Source organism: Pelmatolapia mariae, unplaced genomic scaffold, assembly GCF_036321145.2.
Source record: "Pelmatolapia mariae isolate MD_Pm_ZW unplaced genomic scaffold, Pm_UMD_F_2 NODE_ptg000819l+_length_34675_cov_1, whole genome shotgun sequence".
Lineage (NCBI taxonomy): Eukaryota > Metazoa > Chordata > Actinopteri > Cichliformes > Cichlidae > Pelmatolapia > Pelmatolapia mariae.
The window spans coordinates 3,011-22,323 of NW_027052496.1; the positions used below are offsets into that span (position 1 = coordinate 3,011).

The window sequence follows — 19,313 nt, forward strand, 5'->3', positions numbered from 1 at the left end:
CAAATACTCATGGAGCTAAATGTTAGCATTTCTGTTACAAAATCCATACTGCGAAGCTTGTTGGGCTGAAAGTTTCTGGGTAATTCCTAACTCAGAATGGAGCTTTTTGGAGAGGCGACTGCATGTAAGAACTTATTAGTCCAATAAACTACATATAAAAACCATGGAAAGCGATAGAAGAGTCCGATATCTGAATAGAAGTTTAATTATGATTATTATTTTTATTTTTTGCCTTTAGCTGAACTAGAATTTCAGTTGATTAAACCACACTTGTGGGGGGGAGGGGGGATCTTAAAATATTTCGTAATTGTGATTTTCTTTAGTCAAAGATGAAAAACCTCTTCGATGCTGGAAATTTATTTAAAAGCAGGAAAAACCCGGGTCATTTACTCACTGAAGACTAAAAGAAATTGCATTCAAATTTTTTTTTTTTTTTTTTTTTTTAACAGCATGTATTTAAATTCAGCGCCCCCCTTGTTTTGTTTTGTTTTTTTTTTGTTTTGTTTTGTTTTTTAATTTTTCACATCTAGTTTTAGTTAAGTGTAATAATCCTTGTCCTTGTGTTGAATAGACATATACCCAACTAGTGTTTTTATAAAAGCTTAAATAGAGTACATGATTTTGACATTTTTGATCTTTTAGTTTTGCTATACTGAGAGCTCTTACATAGATCTAATTTTTTATTTTAATAATGGGCACCCTGTTACCTGCCTGAGCTATCATATCTCTCAGGAAGAACCTTTTTTTTTTTTTCTTTTTTTTTTTTCTTTTTTTTCATTGCAGCTCAGGGATAAATAAGGTAAATCCATGTTGGCCTGCTCTTCCCCCCTCCTGTCAGCACGGTTGTAGTTACCATGGAGAATTATGGCAGCATGGGTGCCGTCACCATGGGAATGGCACAAGGGAATAAAACAACCTGGGGGGAGCCATCATGCAGAAAGTGTATTGTTTTAGTCAATAATCCCTCCTTATGACACATTCAGATCCAGATGAGAGTTCAGAACCTGAAACAGTTTAACTTTTTCAACCCCCAGTTTCTCAGTTGCACTGATTTCATAGCCATAGTCATCACTTCATCACTGTTGTAGAATTTCTTTTCTTTTCTCTGTTTCACACCTTTCATTTCAGCAGCAACCCAAGTGCTCAAAGTCTCGGTGCCTTTACAGCTTCAGCTGTGTATGTATGTATGTGCAAACGTTGTCATGCGGATCCTCTGAGTCACTTTCGTGGAAATTGTGTGGTTGTGTGATGTCATTTTCATTTTCTTTTCAATGTGTATTTTCCAGTTTGGTATTTTATGAAAATTGATGTCAAGTAAGCGTGGTGTGTCACTCGCCTACTTCTCCTGTCTGGCAAAGGCCATGTCAGTCAGAAGAAATCTGTGACCGCCAAGCCGGTCTTTATTTTAAAATGTCACCCAACTCTGTAACCTTTCCTACGGTCATTATCAGATTGATGTGGGAATCGCAGTGTTCGTCTGTGTCTTTCAGTTTTGTCGGTTTAAAATGAGGCAATGCTTAACATCCCTGACCATCAGAACCGGCTTACACCGTCTGCACTTTTCCTCCTTATTAACCACTTCCTTCCTTCAGTTTGCGTTTCTCTCTGTAAGGGTGCTCTACACTCGGTGGTACTGTGGTGCAGTGGTTGGCACTGTTGCCTCATAGCAAGAAGGAAGGTTGTTTTGAACCTCCTGGTAGGTGGGGGCCTTTCCTCCCCCTCGGTGTACTCCAGCATCCTCCCACAGTCTAAAGACATGCACATTTGGGTAATCGGTGATTCCACACTAGCCGTAGGTGTGAATGCAACATAGATTATGTGCTTTCGTACAAAGAATAAGTGCTGTATGAATTTACTGTACACTGAATACATTTGTGTATAAGAGCAAAAAATTGAGAAGTGAGATTAGATTTACAGTAAATAGTAGTGAGTAAAAGTTAAAACTCTGCTCTGTTGTTTAACATATCCATAAAACTGTTTCCATTCCTTTGAGCTTTTTCTGCTGAAAATATAATTAACAAAATAAACAAATATAGATAAATGTAGACTAAAGTAATCCTGCAGCTTGGGAGTGACTTGGGGATTACTGCAAAGGAAGGTGTGTCTCTTTTGGACAGACACCGCTGTCACATTGAAATGGCATCTTGATGGTTTTAGCTCAGTTGTCTTGTAATGATTCATTGTATTAACTGTCCAAGGTCGTGGCATCTTGGCTACTTTAATTTTGGAATAAAACAATAATTATAATTTTATTGTCACTGCTTTAGGAGCCGTTGAAGCCCAAGCGCTGTTCACATTGCCACGGCGACCGGGCTATGGCACCCTTGGAAAATCCATCAAGCTTCTGGCCAACTGTTTTCAGGTGGAAATCCCCAAGATTGATGTCTACCTGTATGAGGTGGACATTAAGCCTGATAAATGCCCGCGGCGGGTCAATAGGTAAGGGAAAATCCCCAAACTTATTTGGTAATTTGGCTCATATTTAACATTGCTGTCTGTGTAGATTTTTACAGAAGAACTAACAGGACACTATTTACTTTTCCTTTGCATTTTACACCTATACTTTTATGCATCCATTAGTAGTGACGCTGCAGTGTGATCATTTCCAGGGAGGTAGTGGACTCCATGGTGCAGCATTTTAAGGTGACCATCTTTGGTGACCGGCTGCCAGTTTATGATGGGAAGAAGAGCCTCTACACTGTGAGCCCACTTCCTGTCGCCACTGGTGGGGTAAGAAACTAGATCCTCTGTGTGGTGTTGGTTTGTTTAGGTTGCACCTGTCAGCAGCTTCTTATCTATGATATTGATTTCTAATGCCCGAGAGTTGAACTTGTCAGTACGCATTTGTATGTCTAAAACTCACCTGCTCAGGTGGTTCTTATTTTGGTAACCAGAGTTTTAGTTCAGTTTTCACTTTTATTGATGTGAGCTTGAGACTTTTATTTATTAATTTATTAATTAATGTAGGCATTATCAGGAGCAAAATGTAACAAATTGGAATTACAGAAATTGGAATGCAAATAAATTGTACTCCCAGCATCAAAGTAGGCAGTGTACACAAATGTGACCACTTTGATGAAAGGGTTAAATTTGAGCTAGTTTTAAATACACAAGTTTAGGTTTAGTTAACTCCAGCAATCTTTTACCCTGGACATGGGGTTATATCAAAGTATAAAACTGTTTAACAGTTTAGAAATAAATTCCCCTCTTCATTTCTAATCTTGTTCACCTCCACTTAAGTCTTGGCCCCTCCCACCAAAGAGATGTGCAGAGAAAGCACGGAAAAGAAGTCAAATTGAAACTTGCTTGCATAAAGCGATGTCAGTTAAATATGACGCTTGACTCAGATGTTATCTGATTGGTTTTAGCCTGCTATTGGATTTAATGTTGTCGAATAAGCACATCATGTTCACTGTTATGCTTAGGCCCACTTTTGATGAAATTCATAAAGTGCTCCACTGTGACATGATTGTACAGATAAAGTTTTTATTCACACACACAAATTAAGGGCAAAAAGTTTGATCATCACAAATAAGTCATATTTTGTAGAGTCCTAGAAGTCGTTTGTCTTTTAATCGAGAAATGAGAACTCCACACTTGGTACCACTGATTAAGTATAACCCCTGTGTCTTTTTTTTTCTTTCCTTAAACAGGTTGATCTGGATGTCACCCTGCCAGGTGAAGGTGGGAAGGACCGACCTTTTAAAGTCACAATTAAATTTGTGTCATTAGTCAGCTGGCACATGCTACATGAAGTCTTGACAGGACGTGGAGCACCAGGGCCACTGGACCTGGATAAACCTCTGAGCACTAACCCTGTTCATGCTGTGGATGTTGTCCTTCGGCATCTGCCCTCCATGAAGTGAGTTTCTTGTCTTGCACATGTGCGAAGGTTTGTTTTGCTGATGAACACCTTTCTAAACTGAACAACTGGAAATTATATGAAACATTTGTTCGAATTACTTAATGTTATTTCAAAATAACTGGCATTGATGTCTACTGTTTAGCAAGTGTCTTCAATTGGAAACTTTTTGGAGACTCTTCCTGGATATTAAGTTGAAGCCTTTGTCTGAATTGTTCTATTTAATTTCTGAAGGATGGTCAGGTTTAAAAATCCAGCAGATTATCTCTAAGCTATTCTGCAGTTTACATATATAATGTTATAGCATCATAAATTGCTTAATCCATCATGCTGTCCTCACCATCTTTGGTTAATTCCACCAAAGCACTTGAGCAAATGAAATGCTAAATTACATTCTGAATACAATAAGAAGAAGAAGTACACTTACCAAGCTCTTATGAAAACAAGTAGATTTACCTGCAACCTCACAGCTGAAACTGCTGTGAAGCTCAGCTGTGTACTCATGTCCTAACAATGTACTTGCATTTTTTTCCCGTTGTCCTTGCTGATTGGCTCTTAGGGCTGTTCATTTGCCATCTTATTGCATAATTTCATCATAGATTTCGTTCATGTGTCCTATTTCTGTCAGAATGTCTTTGCTTCTTGTTTGCCATTACTCTGTTGCATTTTACATTTAAGTGATTAAAAACTGTAAAGGCTAAATAATGTAATCTGAATTAAACATGTGAGTATCTTTGTTAGTTAATTCTCAAGTCAGGAAATATGATCCAAAGATGCCCGCATCCTGGAGATATAAATCTCCCTTAATTTATTATGCAGCATTTCAACCACAACAGAGTTGCACATTTCATGTATTGCATTTCATCTACAATACCTCAGGTAGATGTATTTTTAGATTAGTAGATGACCCCACTGGGATTTGAATTCGGCATGCAGAGATGGATTAAAAGCATCTTTTTATGTAATCTACCTTGGGATGTGTCATTTGGTGAATCCATTAACCAAAATAACTTTCAGTAACATGAACACAAACCCTCTGAGCCTCCTGTGGTTTGAGACGTGAAACTCATGGCTTGTTTTGCTGTACCCAGTGAACTCCACAGGGAATGTCGCTTCCTATCACAGTAAGTGTAATTTCTGTTCCCTGCTTACCTCTGCGTGTCCTCTACATCGTCACCAGGTACACCCCTGTTGGAAGGTCCTTCTTCTCCTCCCCAAAGGACTATGACCATCCACTAGGTGGAGGAAGAGAAGTTTGGTTCGGCTTCCATCAGTCTGTACGGCCAGCCATGTGGAAGATGATGCTAAATATTGATGGTAAGGATGGTGAAAGCAGGAACATTTAAAAGGAATGCATGTAGTGAATACGCATTTGCTTTCTTGCCCAGATTAGGATGACATGATCGTTACTATGTGTGCACTAAACTTAACTACTACTAGTTAATCTGTACAAAAGTAAAGGTCTTAAAATTTTTACAAGTTTTACCATTTTTCTTTTTTCTGAGTTTTTTCAGCTGTCTGCTTCTCACACAGACTTGGAGACAGATTAGCAGGCTGGGGAATGACTGCCAAGCAGTTACTCAAAGAAAATATGATTCCTGACTGGTTGTGAGTGGGCGCTAAAGGGTGCAGACAATCACTAGATGAAACTAGTTGCTTTATGATTACTTTGGACACCAGCAGATTGCTGCGGTTGCCCATAGTTTGCATGGAGGATGCAATTTATGGACCAACGCGTTTGGAAGTTTCACTGCAGTGCAGTAGTGGAACCTCATACTGTGACAGAGGCTAAGAATGTTTGCCTTCAGAGTAAAAGTTGTATCTTATTGCTGAATTATTTCAAAAGGTATGACTATTGCTTTGATGGCAAACGTTCTCAGTTTTCAGTTTCCGTCACACTTTCTGGAATTTATCACAGTGTGGGTAGTTCGTGAGTGTTGGCAAGCAAATTGGTGTCTTCATGCATCCGGTGGGCGACCACAGCAATCTGCTAGCAACCAAAGCCATCACAAAGTTTTTGCTGCTGTACTCTCTCTGCAAATGATTTCGGAGACTGCCAGCAACCACTCGCCAGTCAGAAAATTAATTCTGCCTTCCCCTTAGCCACCTAGCCATAACCAGTCAGTGATCCCTGCCACGTTGAAAGGGCACACTGACTGGTCTCTAGACCTGTTTGACTTATAAGCAGGTTTGCAAATTCCTGTAAAACTTCAGTTTGATTTTAATTCTTCTAGTTTAATTCTTCATGTTAATGGGTAAGCTTTGGATGTTTTGTGTTACATTTCATTACATTTGGAAAGGTCTTCTGAGTGTATGCACATTAACTTACGTATTATAATTCTTTTCTTGGCACGATAGTAAAAGCACAAAACTGTAACTTTTAATGTCATTATGAAATTTTGGGAAAAGCAGACATTTCAGTATTTGTTACTGTTTTGTCGCAACAAAATCCAGAATTTGCTACAGATCTTGGTGTCCAGTTGTTTAATGACTTATAATCAAATTCAGATTTCCCTTTTTGTCTTAATCAAAGCCTCTAAACCAACTCGGCATGTCTTGGCTGTCTACATAAGGTTTCACCATTCTTATATTGATCTGATTTGTTGTTGTGGCACTGGTCAAAGTTGCAACAATTAGATTTTCCCAAAAGTAACTTTTGGTTATATGTGACTGAAAATGAATCTTTCTGGCCTACCATTTTGACTGTCCTAACTCATCTTGTGTTATTTCAGTGTCAGCCACAGCTTTCTACAAAGCCCAGCCAGTCATTCAGTTCATGTGTGAGGTTCTGGACATTCACAACATTGACGAGCAGCCACGCCCTCTCACAGACTCCCACAGGGTCAAGTTCACCAAAGAGATCAAAGGTACGTCACAGAGGAGTGACAGCCTCTGCTTGTTTTTTATCACAGTGTCACAGTAATAACATTTCGTTTATTGCTGCAGATAATTTAAGATCAGATCGTGTATGTAATTGAGGTCTCAGTTGTTCCACCCTTGGGGGGGGAGCTAACTGCTTATCATTTACCATCTTCACAGGTCTTAAAGTGGAAGTGACACACTGTGGAACCATGCGTAGGAAGTACAGAGTCTGCAATGTAACACGGCGCCCTGCCAGCCTCCAGACGTACGTTTCCATATTGCTCCCCCAGTAGATGTTAACTCGCACTCAAAGCTGTTGCTGGCTTACAATAACACATTCTTGTTACTTTCAAATCCTCAGATTTCCATTGCAGCTTGAGAACGGTCAAACAGTCGAGCGCACAGTGGCTCAGTACTTCAGAGAGAAGTACAATCTGCAGCTGAAATATCCCCACCTGCCTTGTCTGCAGGTGGGACAGGAACAGAAACACACCTACTTGCCTCTAGAGGTAAGAACTGATGTCGATCGTAGGAGTTTGCCCTAAAACCCTAAAAGAACAGTCTCTGGATTTTAAATCATTAGAGGTTACTTGCTACTGGGTTTTCGAACAATGTGCATTTCTCGCTCTACAAAAGACAGTCGACACACGTTGATTCCTGAGGTCTAAATGAATTTTGTGACATGAATTCTTGGGACTGCGAGGTTTAAACCTGGAAGGGCCCATCTATGGAGTTTCCATGAAATTGGCATCTAAGAATGTTAGGTTAATGCTGCCTCTGTTGGATGAGGACACCCTGTGAACACAGATTGTTAATCTCAAGTTTCACTTCCTGGTTAAATAAAGGTTTTAGAAAATGAGCTTTTTTTCACATCTAGGGTCATAGGGTCGACTGTTTGGCCAGTAAGCTCACAATGATGGTGTTGGATTCATAACAAGAAACACACTACGTTAGTGTTTTTTGTTTGTTTGTTTTTTGGGGTTTTTTTTTGTTTGTTTGTTTAAATAGCACTGACCCATTATTTTTAACATTCAGAGCAGCACACTGCCATGTCTTCACACCTATTGTCATCTGGCCTACTTGTTTTGATTAATTGAACCTGGGCTCAGTTTGCATGTTACTACTCAATAGGTAGGTCATATTAAAAAAAATTAACCTACCTTATCTTGGGTAGCCTACCTTCATGTTTAACGTTTCAAGCCTTTAGTATTATAATACCAGAATCCTTGAATAAGTTTGGTCTATGAAACTATGTGGCTCCAGCCACAGCTTCACCAAGCTCTACTGTCTCCTATGAGAAGGATGGATAGTGTTAAGCAGCATTGGGCCTTCTCTTTTGTGTAGACTACCCTGGTTTGAGAACGGTTTCTTGATGACGATTAAGATCATACAGGAAAACTTAAAACTCTCAAAACTTGTAATAAGTCAGGACAATATAATTTTAACTGAAAGAATTTCCCAAATACAGGATTAATTAGGTGGGTTTTTTTTTTTTTAATATATATATTGTTGTTCTTACCATTATATCCATCTTGTGATGCTCCTGCTGTGGGCTGTTTGTTTTCTCTTCAACTAATGGAAGTTTAGAAACAGGTTCTTTTGAGTAGTTATTTGGCTTGTCAAATGCATGAAAATTTAAAATATAGCTTTACAAGTTGATTAAAATTTCACAGAAAAAATATAAATGTGAGATATGTAACTTCACTGCAGTCGGTCTACTGTAATTTCCATTTTGTCAGTGACTCGTTTGGGTTCAATACCTTCCTGAGAAATGCAGCTGATTAACCGCTTCCACACTTTTTTTACTTTCAGGTGTGCAACATTGTAGCAGGACAGCGCTGTATTAAAAAGCTAACGGACAACCAAACGTCAACCATGATCAAAGCCACAGCCCGCTCTGCACCAGACAGACAAGAGGAGATTAGCAGGCTGGTGAGTGTCCTGTAGGCCAAAAGTAATGCAGCATGGGAGATTTAGTTTTTTTGTATCTTTGAATAAATAGACTTTTGTCCCCTTCTTAGGTGCGGAGTGCAAACTATGATGCCGACCCGTTTGTCCAGGAGTTTCAGTTCCGTGTGCGAGATGAGATGGCTCAGGTGACGGGTCGCGTCCTGCCAGCCCCCATGCTGCAGTATGGTGGCAGGGTGAGCTCTGAACCCTTTATGGTACCTTCCCCTTTAAATCACGCTTCATACGCATGTGTGTGTGTCTTTCTACATGTCTCAAGTGTGTGTTGCAGACAACAGGATTTCCTCCAACAAAACGACACAACCAAAACAGTTTGGTCTTATGGTGTATTTGCAACAAACTAGAAGCACAGTTTTCCTTCAGCGCAGTTGCAGAAAGTATGTGTAATGAGGCAAATTTGCACCAGGAAATATCAGCAGAGATAAGGTGCACATTTTTTCATCCAAAAAAAGTCCTTGCCGTTGCTTTGAGAAAACCAAGTCGCATCCTGGGATTGTCCTGATTCCACTGATTCCAGGTGTGGCACCTGTTAGCCTCTGCTTCACCTGGTTTCCTTTTGCTGCACTTGGGATGAGCTGTTTGAACCCTATCCACGCAGAGTCCAACACAGAAGCAGCAAAACCAGAAATGAAGCAAAATTGCCCCCTTTAGCACATCTTTGTGCTACTTTCAAGTTAAATAAGCCCAAATTGAGGATGAAGAAAGGAGCTGACTGACAGAAAGCGTTCCCCAACATGTATTTCAGCCATGAGATTTCATATATGTGAAGGTGTTAGTGATTGTTTTTTGCAAATTGTGTATATTTTTTCATGTTAAAAAGATTTGTTCTTATGATTTAAAAATGCGCGGTTATGCAACTCCCTCTCAAAGGTCAGTGTGCTGCATAGTCAGAATTATTACATGAAAAACATTTATAAAGCAGGTGAATTTCACTTCAGAACAGCTATGCCATATCACATCATCCACAATAAGACAACTCTAAATGTTTACATGATGTTAAAAAAAAAAGTTATCATCCATCCTTAACAAAGCACAATACTTTGCAAAATATCCACGAAATCTGTGGCTCTTGAAGGTGGAAATGATGTATTTTCACCAAAGTTGTGTGAAGAGGAGGAGATGCTAGCAGCTGGAGATGTGCAACACAAAAGTAAATGAATTTAATTAAACTGATCATCAGTGGCCCATTAGCTAGTTTTCCTGTGGAGAAAACCCTGGGAGGAGAAATCATCTTTCTTTAATTTGCTTCCACTGTTCGACTACAAACTAATTCAGCTAACATTTTCTCATCTTTCTGAACATGTTTGTGATTTCTGTTTAATTACACCTTAACTCATGAATGCTGTTTTGGGAGATCATCTACACAGACAATGTTGATTTATTTTTAGTGGCTCTGTTTTGCATGTCAATCATAAAATTTCTTTTTTTCCCTTTGCATGTGCATGACGAAAGCAAGAACAAAAGCAGCAAAAATATTACTAAATAATGAGCCAATCAGTCACTCAGCCGATTAAGAAAACCAGCTGAGCTCCCACTAGCTGCTTACGTCTTATGAATCCATACATTGTCATTGTCCATGTATTATATTTGTTTGTGTGACTGCCAGCCCCAGCAGATCAACCCTACACTGTCGTTGCAGAACCGCACAGTGGCCACACCCAGTCACGGGGTTTGGGACATGAGAGGGAAGCAGTTTCACACTGGAGTGGAGATCAAGATGTGGGCCATTGCCTGCTTTGCCACCCAGAGGCAGTGCAGAGAGGAGATCCTCAAGTGAGTTTGGTTTGGTTATTTATTTACAAAGTGGTTAAACTGTGAAATGGCACTTAGTAGATATACATATGTTAGACTTGCTTTATAAGTGTGTTAATTTAGTAACAATTTGTTGTAGTTTCAAAAAGTAAACTGAAACAAAGTTTCATTGGTTATTTAAGGCATTTGATTTGTTTTATGGAGGTATAAGTTAAGTACAGATTGTTAATCTTCAGAACCATACTGCTCATTAAACTTTAATTTCTTTTCTTTTTTTTCCCCCCTTCTTCTTTCAGGAGCTTCACTGACCAGCTGCGGAAAATCTCAAAGGATGCTGGGATGCCTATCCAAGGCCAGCCCTGTTTCTGTAAATATGCCCAGGGAGCTGACAGCGTGGAGCCCATGTTTAGACACCTGAAGAACACCTACGCTGGACTACAGCTCATCATCGTGATCCTACCTGGCAAAACACCAGTCTATGGTACAAAGATCTTTTAATTTCTAAACCAAGTGTTGTTTAACAATAATTTCTTTTTTTTTTTTTTTTTTTGAAGTTAAACTCTTATCGAAACAGAAAATGGCTTTATATGTCTGACGTATGATTATCAAGCATGCCTGCATAGAGTAAAAGGATAACTAATATTTCTGATTACCCACAGCTGAGGTGAAGCGGGTGGGTGACACCCTCCTCGGCATGGCCACCCAATGCGTGCAGGTGAAGAACGTAGTAAAAACATCCCCTCAGACACTCTCTAACCTCTGCCTCAAGATCAATGTCAAACTGGGAGGCATCAACAACATTCTGGTTCCACATCAGCGGTAAGCTCACAAGACTTCAAACTGAAATTAACAGACTTTCATGGGTTTGTTTTTTTGTCATAAACACATTCTCACTGAAGTGCTTATGACATGAGCTAGAAAAAGCTGTAAAATAAATGATTTACATTGTTTATTTGTTTCAAAGTTTAAAACTATGAAACAGTTGGGGCTTTTTCTCCTCCGTTTTTCTCCTTGAGGTTTGTTTACCAAAAATCGTGTGATCTGTGTCATTTCATGACACATTGGTTGGTAGATAATTTTTTTTCTTTTCTCTTACTTCCAGACCCACTGTGTTTCAGCAACCTATCATCTTCCTTGGGGCTGATGTCACTCATCCTCCTGCAGGAGATGGAAAGAAGCCATCTATTGCAGCGGTAAGTCGTCTCGTCAGGAAACATCTTTTTCCCGTTCCGGTTTCTTTCATTTAAGAAACACTTTTAAATTGCAACACATTCCCTCCTTAGCTGAACTGGAGAAAATTATTCATGTATTGGTGTCATCGTGCTTGGATTACTGTAATGCCCTGATTACCGGCTTGGATAAATCTTTTATACCTCCAGGCTGTACAAAAGGCTGCAGCCAGGATATTAACACATTCTATTAAGCAAGCTGATATTATTCCTATTTTTTATTCTTAACATTGACTCTCGGTAGATCTTTGGATTTATTTTAAAATTCCTGTACTTGAATACAGAGCACTAAAGACTATTTCACAGGCTCAGAGTGTTAGTTCCTCTTACAAGATTTAAGATTTGTGAGGACAAACTGTGACTACAGTTAGCTGACTGTGGGGACCTTTTTAAAAAGCAATTAATTGTTAAATGTCCATTTTGCAATGACAGCACTTTTCTTATTTTTGCTTCTTCTTTTTTTTTTTCTTTTTTTTGTTGTTGTTGTTAATAGTGGTTTGAGAACTTGTTCTGTTTGCAGTGATGAGTCACAAAACAGGCCTAAATGTATCAGATCCCCATAAATAGAAATGTTGTTGGAGATTATTTGCACTGTTGACACTATTTAATTGGCTAGGTTAAAGTATTACTTTTGAATTTTTCACAAAATGATGACAGGGTTTTGTTTTGTTTTTGTTTTTTATGTTTTTTGTATGTTTTTTGCAATTGTCTACACTCCTCCTATAGGTGGTAGGCAGTATGGATGCCCACCCCTGCAGGTACTGTGCTACAGTGCGGGTCCAGAGGCCTAGACAGGAGGTCATCCAGGATTTGGCCTCTATGGTGAGAGAGCTCTTAATCCAGTTCTACAAGTCGACCCGCTACAAGCCAACAAGGATCATTTTCTACAGGGATGGAGTGTCAGAGGGCCAGTTCAGACAGGTAATTTAAAAAAATATTGTTTAAGACTTATTGTTAGTTTTCCTATGGGTGGAAACTCTTTCAGGCACCATATAAACACCAGTTTAACTTATACACGAAGTTGTTTATTATTTTGGTAAATAACACCAAAGAAATGCTGTTTATTTGTTATACCATGAACATGTAACTAATAATTAGTAACAGGTAATGTGCACATCAGATACGAAGAATAAGTAATTTTTCCCCACTCAGATTGTAATAAGATCTTCTAAAATCTACTTTTTGAATGTGTACTGTATTATTTTGTGTTTAGGTGCTGTACTATGAGCTGCTGGCTATTAGGGAGGCATGCATCAGTCTCGAGAAGGAATACCAACCCGGGATAACCTACATCGTCGTGCAGAAACGCCATCACACACGCCTGTTCTGCGCAGATCGCACTGAGCGGGTGAGAAATAAACTACAACTGGAGGAGTTAATTAGTTAGTCATATTAGAAACTTACTGTTTTTGTATATTGTGGTTAAAATCTGGAAACAATGGTCTGTAATGGTTAATGGAAAGCTGGATGGAAAAACAGCCTGTAACTTTAAGTTAAAGGTATAGTGTGTAACCAGTTGATGGTGTTTAGCCAAATCACTGTAAGGTGTCTGGAGACAGGAGGGTTGCATGTTTAATCTGCTGGCAATAAGTAATTGCGATAATACTGGGAATAAATAGGAATGTTTATGCACGTTTTTGATTATTAGAGCCCTGACTTCAGTTCAGGAGATCAGGCTTGAGGTGAGGAGGATGAGGTGGAGGTGTGAGGGAGGAGGAGTGCATAATGAGAGAGAGAGAGAGAGAGATGATGATGATGAAATTCTAAATGTACAAATTGATCATATGTAGTTTTGAAATGGATTTGGGATCTTTAAAAGATGTAATTAGACACCAGTCAATGCATATTTGAGAAAGACTTGCTTTTGTAATAAATAGCCTCAAGTTATTTTCAACTTGTATATTGTTACGTTGGTTCTTCTTGGGTGGGACGAAGTGGAAACATTCCTGCCGGCACCACAGTGGACACAGACATCACCCACCCATACGAGTTTGACTTTTACCTCTGCAGTCACGCTGGAATCCAGGTAAGATTTCAAGGACAGACACAAACTTTCAGGTGACTTTGTTTCAGCTTCATTTTAAGGCAATCTTAGAGCACAGCTCTCATTTGTTAAAAAAAAAAAAAAAAAAAAATTCTATTATTTAGCTTGTGACGTGTTGATCAATCATTACTCGTTAATTAACAGAATTAATTTCCCTTTCTGCCACCTGTCAGTTAAACCTGGAATCTGCCTCTTTCACTCATGTTCATGTTTGAAGCATTTCCCTAAGAACTACACCTCTCACTCTACTGCGTTACTGACACCTCAGCAGCTGTTGGAGAAGGGAACCCTGTTACTGTCAAACACACAGGCCTACCAGCATCACCTAATTTTAGCCGCTCGTTGTTTGCTGCCTCTCGCTGGAGCTGCTTTCTCTCCTGGGTGCGATTAACTCCGCTTTCCTCCCTCCAGGGTACCAGTCGTCCTTCTCACTACCACGTACTGTGGGATGACAACTGTTTCACCGCTGATGATTTCCAGCTCCTAACTTACCAGTTGTGCCACACCTACGTCCGCTGCACACGCTCCGTGTCCATCCCAGCACCTGCCTACTATGCTCACCTTGTAGCCTTCCGCGCTCGCTACCACCTGGTCGACAAAGAGCATGACAGGTGGGGCCCGAATATTTTAATGTTTGTATTTGTGTTTTTCATGAAACCCCAGAGGACTTTAACTTCTAATGACTAATATTGCCTGTACCCTTCGAAAACAACGGTTTCATATGATCACCTTTAGCGTTGATGATAGCACACCTTAATAGTTTCAGTCAATCCAAATTAGCATTAATGTTTTGTCGTTATATCTGTAGTAGTTTTCTTTGCTTGATGTAGGCCAATAATATGACTTTTAATACAACTACAGGATCTGTCTTCCAATATGGTGGTTAAACCGCATCAGTGAGGGTTAAATAATTAGTTGTCCATAGTACCATAGTTTTTCTGGGGGCTAACCATTTCAGGTATCTCTGTATACCTTTTGTCTTCCTTGTACTTAATGTTTTTTTTAATAACTTTTTTTGTGTGTGTGTCATAGTGCGGAGGGCAGCCATGTCTCAGGGCAGAGTAACGGCAGGGACCCCCAGGCTCTGGCCAAGGCTGTTCAGATCCACCACGACACACTGAGGACCATGTACTTCGCCTAAACACCCCCTCCATTTCACTCCACCTCCCAGTTACTCAGCCAGTCTTAGTGCCCGACTTCCTCCTGATCCGGAGCGACTCTGTGCTGGCGCAGCTTTGCTGAAGCCAAACAACGACGGCGGCCGTGTAGGAACGTCGTAGAGGAGTCCAGCCATGTTATGTAATCTGAAACCAGCCAATAGTTTGTCTGCTCCGGACCTCCATCTCATTCTCCTCGTGAGCCATGTCCTCGCTTTCCGCATTTTACAGACACTCAGTTTTATTTTTATGGGATTATTTGGGGTTTTAAAGAATGGTGGAGCAGCCAGTAATCAAAAAATATATATATTATTTTTGGTGCGTTGGTGGTAGAATCACAGAGGACCTGACCTGCTTTGTAACCTCATGTTGAGCCTAATGTTTATGTTTGTTCTTTGGCTTTCTAGAGCCTGTCTGTGTTGTTTCTCTGAGCAAATGTGTGATCGACGTGGCAGCATGTTAGCTTTGGCACCTTTTTTGTAAATGGGCGGGCTGCCTTAGTGGCTTCTCTTCTGTCTCCCTTTAAGCCAGTTCTGTGTGGTTCCTCAGTCTGTCAGCCAGACAGTAAGCAGCATAACTTTGCACTCTACCAACACAGCCACTGAATGAAATCTTCATTTTTCTAAGCAAAGCCACGTACAGCTGTTTTGAGACATTGTCGTTTGTCGCCTTATTGTGAGGCGAGGTGCATAAACAGAACTATAAGATTCAAAGTCATGGCCATGAAATGGACTTTGTTCTTGTTTGTCTGACTATTTATGATTTTTCTTTTTCCTTTTTAACTTAAATTAAGAATAATTTACAGCAATAGTGTGTAGATGACCACAAACCTTTGGACTTTTCCCAGTTTTTACTTTTAAAGAGAGGAAAAACTGACCGATTCAGTTGTGAAGAACTCCTTCAGTGCAATAACGTGTTAAAATGGAGAGAGCAGGTGTGTTTTCATGAGTATTTGTGTTGTTCTTAATGAGATCTGGGAAGTGACAATGAAGATAGAATCAGGAATGTGCAGTATTTGACATTCTGGTGACCTTGTAGGACTGATGCCTCAGACGTGAGGCTCGGTCGTGGTGAGGTCTGATTGTGTTTGAGGAGGTTTGTTTTGTTAAAGTGCCTGATTTGTTTAGAAATTGAACAACTGGTAAGATGGAAGGTCTTTTTGAAACGGTTTGGGTGCCTCAAAACAGACAATTTGTTAACAACACACACAGCACACTGGATTGTAGATGATCCTACCGCCAGCCACGTGTGATTGCTAATGTTTGCTGCAGTTTTTTGTTTTGTTTTTTTTTGTTTTTTTGTTTTTCTAAATCACAGATCTGAATATGAAAAATGTTTGAGGTCCTACAGACTCATCATGTTAACCAGAAAAAAATGTTTTCATGATTTTTACAGCTAATCTTTTTTTTTCCGGCACATAGATGATTTGAACAGTAATTATACTTGACCGCTCTCCTTGGTCATGTTGTTTTCTAAATGGTGCTTTTTGGTCTCCTGGTTCCAGACCTCTAAATGCATTTAATTTGGTTTATTTGTTACATCGGCTAAAAACATCAAAAATACAGTCACTGTTCACCAACCTGGTTTTCCCAATGATGAAATGATCAAACTCAAGGCAGCAGCTTTGATTCTTATTTATTTTTTCCCTTTTTTGATAAATGTATTTAACAATCTCAAACGAGATTATAAATTTTGTGTTTGAGAAGGATTCGCTGTCCCAGCCTTTGAAATTCAGCTTTTTATTGCTGGTTTATGTCTCATTTGTTTTCACAAACAAATTTGGATTAGTGCAGCTACAAAGGCCTTATTTTCAGTCATTTGCATGTTTTAAAAAAAAAAAAAAAAAAAAAAAAAAATCAGAAGTCTGTAAACTCTGAGGGCGATGCATCAAATTTCTTTTGTTGGACCAAGAGTCTAAAATCTAAATATGTATGGTTCATTATCATGTATGATGAAGAACGGTAACGCGTCTTCCTTGAAATATAATGAAATTAAATAAAGATGCACAACGCATCAGCTCCTATTGGCCCTGCTGACTGATCTCAGCAGCTATAATCACTGATGCAGGGCCAGTATTTATCTGGTGCATCCCATCTATTTTGAGCTAGCCAAACATGAAAAATTTATGGAAAGAGCTTTGTTTATTTAAAAGAAGAAGAAATGATGACAACAAAAACCAGTATCTGACAAGTTGATATAAATTCGTCCCGAATAATCGACTAATCGTTGCAGTTTGAGTGCCAAGACGACACTTTTCTCACAAGCAGAGTTATCTTTACGACAGGTTTTTTCTGGGGGATTTTTCCTCTCTATTTGGATTTGCAGGTGGTGATGTTGACATCTTTATTCGTTTATTTTCTACCTTTAGTCCTTCATTGACATCTCTGCACTGCTGCTATTGTTGGACACCCAGCCCCACGCGGGCTGTTGCTCATCTCAAACCTTCAGTTTACTTTAACACAAATGAAGCCTTCAGGTTTCATCCCTTGGACCAAACCCATGTGCCTGGTCAGGGTGAGTGCTGACGCTCTCCTTGCCACGTGTCACCAGAATCAGCTGCTATAAGAAGAGTTTTATTTAATATTTCAGCAGATACACATAAATACTGTATATTTATACACAAAGCAAAAAGGATATTTTACTGCACTTAACAGAAATTCACGGGGGAGAGAAGTGCTCGTTAGGTTTCTTTAAATGTTTGGCCGAGGCTGTTTCTTAATGTCGGACGTTACCAGCATTTGTTTTGTTTTGTTTTTTTGGTTTGTTTGTTTTTTACTTGAACAATAGCAAAAGTAATGGCGGGCATATTTAACATTGTTTGCTGGTGCTCTGCTCGTCTCTGTAAGTTGACCTTTAGACAGCCTTATTACAGGAACCCCCTTCTCCACTAGTGATGCCACGGGACTTCAGATGCCTTTTCTTTCCCCTTTTAAAGAAAAAAAAATTATATTTAAACTTAATAATGAAATGCATGTATTGCTTATTTTTCTAACAAAGTCCTATTTGAAGCAGAAGCCTAATAACTAATAACATAGAGGTCTGCAATAACTTTCCAAATTTAGGTTTACGTATGTGATCGAGGTTTGTGTTGTCATAGAGCGATCAGATGAATCCTCAGCCCTCCTCACTCTGTGTTATCATCTCAAAAGCTCATCTGAGAAGCTTTAGGACATTGTTTGATTTTTATTCATATTCATATACTAAACTTCTTTTCTTTTGCATATTAATGAGAGGAGGTTTTATTTTTGGGGGGTTGTTTCCTGTCCGTTACAGACTGTGCCTTTTTCTGATGGTGCTGGAAAAAAAAAATGTTCAAAAAGTGCGCTGAGCCCAGAGTCTACATTAATAAGTATATATTAATACCTGCAAATACTGTAATATGTGTGTGTGTGTGGATACCTCTGACATGTATGCCAAGAACACAAAAATATGCAGAATTTATCCGTTTTGAGCTGACAGGACCAAAAGGCCTGCAGGGATTGGTTTATTGGACGGGCACTCAAGCACAACCTAAAACCAAACATTTTTCAGTAATACAAATCATAACTTGGGCGGGGGGTTGGGTGGGGAGCACTCACGACTCATAGGTGACGAATATCTCAGTGTAGACATGATGTAGCATATTTATTTATTTCTGTGATGCGTACTGCATGTTGTTCTCGGTTGGCGTTTTGAGTTTTGTGTGTTCGTTCTTAAATGGACAGCAATAATGAAGCAGCTGTAAAATTTCTGTGCAATCGGTTTGGCCGGCCTTCCTTTTTCTCCGTGTTTGCGTGTCTGTCTGAAAACTTCATTTTGTTTTCGAATGTGAAGTTCAGACGTTTACAGACTTGGACAAAGAGCTTTTGTTTCTCCACGAGTGCCCGTCTCCCATGTTAAGGGATTCCCCACAAAATAAATGAATCTTTAGATGCCTCTGAAGGTTGGCTGCATATCATTCTTGAAGAAAAAAAAAAAATATTTGAGTTTGAAAATGTTGTTTGTTTTCTTTTTTTTTTCTTTTTTTTTTGCCTGATTTATATTAATAAGTACAACTGTATGTTCAAGAACTTTTAAAGTTTGTCTTAACACTCACCTGATCCTGGTCCTAAGTTGAGCCTTTTTATTTGTCATATTTAATTTTTGGAATAAATACTCTATGTATAAAAGTCGTGTCGCCGTCGTGATTGGAAGAAAGTGTCACATCCAGTCTTTGTTTCCAAACATCACACTGAGGCTTATTGCAAAATCTGAGAAGCGTGAGTCTAAAGAGAGCTACTTCCGTCCTTCTCAGCTCTATGCTGAGGCTGATTCTCCAATAATGGCTTTACTTCCACCACCTGACTGCTAGACTAAAATCTGAATGGAGCCCTCGGTCATCAGTGAAACGCAATCAGTCAAAGTGCGGGTGCATCCAAATATGGATGGACTTGCCCTTTCTTTGTAATTTAAGGTGTTGC

At 39.4% G+C, this 19,313-nt stretch overlaps 1 protein-coding gene across 2 annotated transcripts; it reads left to right on the top strand.

The window, feature by feature from the left end:
- The first annotated feature begins 2,275 nt into the window (after positions 1-2,275).
- Positions 2,276-18,986, top strand: LOC134623666 (protein argonaute-3-like). Of its 2 annotated transcripts, none has more exons than XM_063468696.2 (18): positions 2,276-2,439; positions 2,610-2,730; positions 3,654-3,862; positions 5,043-5,179; positions 6,595-6,729; positions 6,902-6,989; positions 7,086-7,233; positions 8,537-8,656; positions 8,746-8,889; positions 10,332-10,465; positions 10,741-10,925; positions 11,104-11,263; positions 11,547-11,637; positions 12,400-12,594; positions 12,887-13,028; positions 13,605-13,699; positions 14,129-14,328; positions 14,750-18,986. In XM_063468696.2, the coding sequence occupies exons 2-18, from the start codon at positions 2,626-2,628 to the stop codon at positions 14,856-14,858; spliced, it is 2,397 nt and encodes a 798-aa protein (XP_063324766.1). In that variant the 5' UTR covers positions 2,276-2,439; positions 2,610-2,625; the 3' UTR covers positions 14,859-18,986. The 2 variants fall into 2 exon arrangements, with proteins under 2 accessions (XP_063324766.1, XP_063324767.1); XM_063468697.2 differs by having other exon boundaries at positions 8,746-8,868.
- The last annotated feature ends 327 nt before the right edge of the window (positions 18,987-19,313 follow it).

What these genes read in the sequence shown, in the direction of transcription:
- LOC134623666 (XM_063468696.2), top strand. Translation starts at nt 2,626, where the DNA reads ATGGTGCAGCATTTTAAGGTGACCATCTTTGGTGACCGGCTGCCAGTT. An exon ending in TGAGCTCTGAACCCTTTATG is followed by an intron (nt 8,890 to 10,331) that starts GTACCTTCCCCT and finishes CTGTCGTTGCAG; the next exon opens with AACCGCACAGTGGCCACACC. An exon ending in GCAGTCACGCTGGAATCCAG is followed by an intron (nt 13,700 to 14,128) that starts GTAAGATTTCAA and finishes TCCTCCCTCCAG; the next exon opens with GGTACCAGTCGTCCTTCTCA.